At 57.7% G+C, this 6,606-nt stretch overlaps 1 protein-coding gene across 1 annotated transcript in view; it reads left to right on the top strand.

Moving 5' to 3' along the window:
- Positions 1–5,535, top strand: part of OPCML (opioid binding protein/cell adhesion molecule-like) — a gene marked incomplete at both ends in the record, with an annotated part of 6,801 nt that extends 1,266 nt beyond the window's left edge. The window contains 2 exons of the mRNA XM_009574050.1: positions 1,303–1,454; positions 5,503–5,535. Coding sequence (XP_009572345.1) covers positions 1,303–1,454; positions 5,503–5,535 — 185 coding nt within the window. The remainder of the gene's footprint in view (positions 1–1,302; positions 1,455–5,502) is intronic.
- Positions 5,536–6,606: the final 1,071 nt, after the last annotated feature.

Below are 6,606 nucleotides of genomic sequence, written 5' to 3'. Positions count from 1 at the left end.
TGCCGCTGCTCAGCGGCATCTATTAAAAGCAGGCCGGGGCTTTATATTTAACTCAGTGCTGTCTGCGTGGTGGAAAATAGATGTAGGGCGTTTGGGGGGGTTGGGATTTTTGCAGGAGCCTCTGTCAGAGGGGTTTGGCCTCCATCTGGGTAGGCAGCGCGGGCAGGATCACTGCTGCCCGTGCCTCCTTTTTACGGTCTCGTGGTAAATCCCCGCTTGGGTGAAGCATAATGGCCAAGAGCAATATTGGCAGTGCAAATCCAAGTATTTAGGAGCAGATGAAATCCCTGTCATCTTTTTAAACGCTTTGGCTAGAAGAGCCTCTTGCTCTTGGAAAGGCAGAAGAAATGTGGTGTCGGTCGAGAGACAGGGTTTGCATGTTTTAGCCGAAAAAGATGCTACAGGAGCTACAGGGGAGGCTGGGGCCGCCTGCCTAGGCTGTTTTGGGAGGAAAGGAGCAGGCGGAGTGTACAAAGCGGCGGATGTTTGCGTGGCAGATGAAAGGCTTCGCTCAGAAGTAGGTCAGATCACGAGGGCCCGCGGAGCAGCGGCAGGAGCGGGCTCCGGCCGCCCGGGCAGTCGGAGCCCGGCAGGGGTGATAATGGGGATCCGGCACCTCCCGGGAGGAATTAGCAAGTAAAAGAGCCGCAGGAGCGAAGCGGGATGGGGACACCAGTTCAGGGAAGTCAAAGCACTCGGTTAAGGCTTCACGGTTTGTGACGGCTGAGAAGTGCCTCCCCGCTACGCGGTGCAGAGCCTGCATTTGGGTCCACCAAAGGGGTCTGCAGCCTGGTCTGCCGCCTGAGCATGCTGCCAGCCCCGTCAGGGGCATGTGGGGAGCTGGCGGGGGTCAGGGAAAGGGAAGGGGCGAGACGGCATCCCGCAGAGCCGGGGGGACCGAGGAGCCCTGGAGGCCAATGCAAGAGGGAAGCCGGGCTCTTCTGCTGGGCGGGAAGGAGCCGTTCCCAGGTACCCTCCTTGGGCGTGTGAGCATCCCTCCCTCTGCACGGCGTTTGGCAAGCCCCAAAGCCATCCCCTTCAGCAGTGACTCTAAACCTGTGAGGATGCCTGTAGACATCCTGGGGACGGTATGGGCTGGGGGACGAGACCCAGCAGAGCAGCGTCCATCTCCCGTATCTCTCCCAATACCTTCCCTTCTCCCTCTTCATGCCTGATCTTTCCCCCAAGCTTGATATCCCCACTTTCAGGCAGGACCAGGGGATAGCGGTTCCTGGAAGATAGCGGGTACTTCTCCTCCCAACACCATCCCCATGACCCTCTCCCCTTCTGCCTTTCTCCCAGGCTGGCTGAAGGACAGAAAGGACTGAAAGTGGAGAACAAAGCCTTCTTCTCCAGACTGACTTTCTTCAACGTCTCCGAGCAGGACTACGGCAACTACACCTGCGTAGCCTCCAACCAGCTAGGAAACACCAACGCCAGCATGATCCTCTACGGTGAGTAGCGCCGAGGGGCACGGCTTAACGGTGAGACCGCCGACGCGCGAGACACGGGAAGGGGCTCTTTTGTCTTTTGGGGGAGAGGCGCATTTGCTTTCTGCCCCGCACGTGGATCGGAGGTTGTGGCGAGCCCAGAGACAGCGTGAAAGCCTCCAAACCTAACTCCTGACTCAGGCCCCATGTCTGCCACTGCTCTGAGGTGTTGGGCACTGTGTTCGGGGTCCGCCGTCGATGCAAAGTTAGGACCTGGCTGCGGGTTTCCATCTTCTGCTTCTGAGGAAGACGTAGGAGAGTCTCTCTTGCAAGGCATCCTCCTGTGTTGATCAGTGGCAGAGAGATGACGCTCAGGGTCATCGCAGCAAACCTGCGGGACCATGCCGCAGGCTGCCGTGCAGCGCAGCCCGTCCCTGCCCCAGAATAAACGGCCCCCTTCCAGGTCACGTTTTCCGCTCCTGCCAAGCAGATATATTCTTACTGACGGTGCCAGAGAGAGGTGGGAAGGTGCAGAAGAGGCAGGGAGCGGGAGCAGCTTTATACCCCCATCCAGGGGCTGTTTTGTCCACGTGCCAGAGCTGTGATGAGAGCGATGCATCCATCTGACATCGCTCACGGGAAGGGCTGTAATTGCTCGACATCTCGTTCCCAGCCACTGCCGTGGGGATATTTCCCTGCAGGGGATACGGGGCGGGCGGACCGCACTGCTGAGCCATGGGAGAAGCGGGGCTCGGGGACCTCCGTCCTCTCCCGATGTCACCCCGACGTTGCCTCCTCCTTGCCACCCACCCTCCCCCTGGCAGTCCCACCCCGTGGTGAGCGCTGACCGTGGGTTACATTAATACCAGCCCATAGTAAGCAAACAGTGGAGTGCTGTGGAGGTTGGGATTAATCACCGCTAAGAGCATTTGATGGAAAGCACTGGTTTCCTACAGCCTCGAGCCGTCCTGGCAAACCCTTTCCTGGCGTGTACAAAGGATTTAATTAAACCCACAGAAACCATGCAGGAGACCCCCCCTTCCATAGGAGAGATGGGGCTGGAGCTCAGCAGCGTCCCAGTGGGTCCAAATGTGGGGGCTCGGTCGGCTTGTAGGTGTGCGACGGTTGCAAGAAGCGGAAAGAAAACCCAGCAAAGGGAAGGAAGTGTTGCGGGGTAGGAGGAATGGAGTCCTGGAAAGCCGGTGTCTTTGCTGCTGTCCTCCTGCGTATCTTTGCAGAAGGCAATGCCCATCTCGCGTCTTCCTTCTGTCGTCATGTACGTGCGTGGGAAGCTTTTCTGGTTCAGCGTGAGTGGGCACGGTGGCCAGCTTGGCAGGAGCTCGGTAGGCACTTCTGTGGTGTTTGTCACCCTTTTGCAATGGCTGTGCAGTGACTTGTGTCACTCCCTCTCCAAAGCAGTGCACCCTTTTTTCCTCCGGGGTAGTTTTGTTCTCCCTGGAAGGGGGACGATGTATTGGCAACCAGCTGCCATCATCCCAGGCATCTCCATCATCCCAGGCATCTCCATCATCCCAGGCATCTCCATCATCCCAGGCATCTCCATCATCCCGGGCATCTCCCATGCCGGTGTCTTTGCAAAGTCGTAAATAATCCATCGTCGTGTAATTTTTCTCTTCCGTTGTTGTCTCCCTGAGCACACAAGCTCAAGCAGCGTGCGCCGGGTGACTTGCGAGGCTCTGTGCTGCAAAGCATTGTGTCCCTAGCTTCTGCTTTGTCTTTTCCTCACCTCTTGTCATTGTATGTCTGGAGGGGAGCGCAGGGGGATACAAGCCTTCCTCATCCCCAGGTCCCTTGCTGGGTGCTTAGCGGTGCAGAGCACACCGGGATAGCGGGCAGTCCTGAAGTCTGTGCCGGGTTGTTTAGCGTGTCGTGGTGGCATGGTGAGCAAGGTGCGTTGAGAGCCCGGGAAGCGATGTCCGCTTCTTGCTATCCTCGGGGAGGGGCTGGATGTGGTTCAGGGGAGCCCCAGGCCAGGGAAGCGGAGGATGCCGAGCTTTCCCGGGAAGCACGTTCCGCAGTTGTGCGCCCCCGGGGTCCGGCGTCGCAGGAAGAGCTCGTCCTCACCTGCTGTCGTATCGGTAGTTGCGACGGGTTCCCCTGAGCTGCGGCAGAGGAGTTCGTCCCATCTTGGGTGCTCAGCTCCGTGCCCGCAGCCCCGATGTCGAGCTAACCTTGGATGTTAATGAGCCTAACAACCATTTGTTCCCCAAAAAAGTCTGTGCTGTAAGTGATGAACATTAGCGTCTTTACCTGCCCGTTAAGCCATCATTAGCGTTGCCTAGGAACTATCTCGGCTCTCTTCCCCACCGGCCTTCCTGGTAATCCGTGTCCCCAGTAACCCCATTTTTCAGGGAGACGGACACCTCTGGCACCACAGAGCCGCCCCGGCCTGGGTCCGTCCTTAGGGTGGCTGTGCCAAGCACCCGGCATAGCCTGGGCTACCTATATGTCCTTAACCTTAACGTTTGTAGGCTCCCTACGGGTTTATGGGGTTAAAATCTTAAGTAGCGTGGGACCTCGGTCTGGCATCCGCAGATGCAGCCTGGATGAAAAGCCCCCCAAGTTAAAGAGAACTTCTCCCCGCTGATGGCTTTGAGAGCTGTCAGGTATTTGGTTTCTAACCCATAAGCGATGTTTTGCACAACTCATGCCGTCACGGCACGTCTGAGCCTATTTCATGACACCCCCTTAGCTTTTTTGTAGGCTCCCTACGGGTTTATGGGGTTAAAATCTTAAGTAGCGTGGGACCTCGGTCTGGCATCCGCAGATGCAGCCTGGATGAAAAGCCCCCCAAGTTAAAGAGAACTTCTCCCCGCTGATGGCTTTGAGAGCTGTCAGGTATTTGGTTTCTAACCCATAAGCGATGTTTTGCACAACTCGTGCCGTCACGGCACGTCTGAGCCTATTTCATGACCCCCCTTAGCTTTGTCAGTCTGGCCGTGATTCCCATCAGGGAATGAAATCGGAGTCATTTGGCCGTAATTTCCATAAAGCCATATTGATTTAATGATCCTTTCAGTCTTTATTAATCGAGTCCCCTCGGGGGGCGATGGTTCCCCAGGCCTCCCCTAACCCACAGCAGACCCGAGGGGACCGTGACACGCGGGGGGGTCCCCCATCTCCTGGCACAGGGCTCCCCGGCACCGCCAGGAGCAACCCCCCGTAATTAGCAGCAACGCGGTCCGCACGCTGCTATCGGGCGTCATTGGGCCGAGCTCACCGGTCCCTAAGCAACCGGATCCTTCGGTCCGGCGATTAATGTGTCTTTATTTATTGTGATGAAAGATGAGAGGGAAGTGGCATGCGACGGCTGTGCTACCTGCGGCATGAGAAGCGTCTCACTCGCGCGGTTTTGGGGGACCAATTTTGTGTGTATCCCCTTTTCCCGAGGCCGAGAGAGTGTTTTAGGTTTTTCCCGCCCCCCCAAAAAGAGGTTTAATCCCTGCAGATACTGTGACGTGAGCCTTTCCGGGGCCGTGCGACAGAGGCTAATGTAGTGTACATCTTCTAATCCTTTTTTTAATCTAATTTTTCAGGGAGGTCAACTGGTGCTTTATTTAACACGTAGTCCTTGTTATTATAGGCCTGCCGCCTCATTCAGCAGCTCATTTGGTGCTGTCTGGGATGTGATGGAGTGCTCGGTGAAACCACATCATTTTGTGGAGTTGGGGGGGTGGAAAAAAGCGTGTCGCTTCCCAGAGGCTGGTGTCGGGCGATAAATCCGTTTGGGATGTTGCAGGGTTATCGAGAGGGATGGGCACCGAACCCGCACCGGAGGGGAACGGGAGGAGCGCGGGGGAGAGCCGAACCCCCCAAATGGCAGCCCCTGCGCTTTGATTTTTGCTTGGGGTGCAACTGCAGCCTCTTCCCGGAGCGGGGGGACCATGGCCCCAGAGGACCAGGGTGCGATTCGGGCAGCAGCATCACACTTGCTCCCCCATCTGCTTGTTTTCCCCCGGCCCCAGGTCGAGGGCAGGCTGAGCGAAGCGTCTCGAGCCTGCGCTTTCCATTGCCCTTTTGCCTTAACTTTCACTTGTTCTTTAATTTTTAGAAGAGACAACTACCGCTCTGACACCCTGGAAAGGTCAGTAATTTGGGGCCCCTGCAATGCCAGCGCTCCCCCCGCTCCGTTTCCCCGTGGCCCCCTCCAGCTCCTGCCCCAATTTGTCCCGGCGGGAGCCACGGCACCCACCACCTTGACCTCCCGCTCCCCCACCCCATCGCTCCCGCTGGTCTAGCGATGAATTAGGGCTTTCTCGCTGTGGTCTAGCTGCCCTCCCATCCTGCCTCCTCCCCGCCAGCCTACTGTGTCCGTCTGGTGGTGGTCTGTGCCCTCTGCATGCCTCGTCCCCCCCTCCGCGGTCCCCCGCTCCTTCCCCATCGCCGCTGCGCTCTCGCCGGGGCGAAAGCGGGGAATTTTCAGTGGTCCGCTTTCCCCCTGTTGCTGTGACTCTTGTGGCAGGTCCTTCCTCCTCTGGGATGCTTCTAGTGCCTTTTTTTTTCGGGATGCAGTAGGGATGGAGAGGCGTCCGGTCCTTTTCCCAGCGTTATTCGTGGCCAAGGCAGCTGGCGCTTTGCCTTGCAATCTTATCGGCTGGCTTTGGTGTCATCTTGATTTTGGGGCTCCAGAGCCAGGCGGCTTCATTCGTGATGCGTTGAGCGGTCAGCCCTCGGGATGACTAGTAGATGTCGGGAGGGCTACAGAGGTAGCGCGGAGACGATCGCGTCTCCGGATCTGCCCTTGCGCAGAGCTTCCCGGCCGTGCCGGGATTTGGGGCTGAGTGGGAAGTGTTGTGAGGTGTCTGTGAGTGTGTTGGAAGAATGCTACTGGTGGGAGACCAGATGGTTAATGGTTCTCAGTGCCCCGGTCGGGCTTTGAAGCGAGGGGATGTGTCCTGGGGTTTCAAAACCACGGGTCGATCAGACCTTGTGGGCAGCCCCACTCTGGCATGGATGCCTTCCTGAGATCACCCCTGGGCCAACAGTTTGGGGTGTTTTGATGAAAGCCACTGGGTCAGGCACCCTCCACATCCTTTCCCATGGTGGGCTATGAGCTCCTCACCCTCCCCGTGATCCCCAAAGGCGTGGATGGGCTTGGCTTTTCTTGACCACCCTCCTCGTCCCGTCTTGTTCTTCTTTGGATGGTCCGGGAGCC

This window comes from Fulmarus glacialis, unplaced genomic scaffold (genome assembly GCF_000690835.1).
Source record: "Fulmarus glacialis isolate BGI_N327 unplaced genomic scaffold, ASM69083v1 scaffold32053, whole genome shotgun sequence".
NCBI lineage: Eukaryota > Metazoa > Chordata > Aves > Procellariiformes > Procellariidae > Fulmarus > Fulmarus glacialis.
The sequence above is the reverse complement of the archived record's forward strand: the minus strand, read 5'-3'. Positions and strand labels throughout refer to the sequence as shown.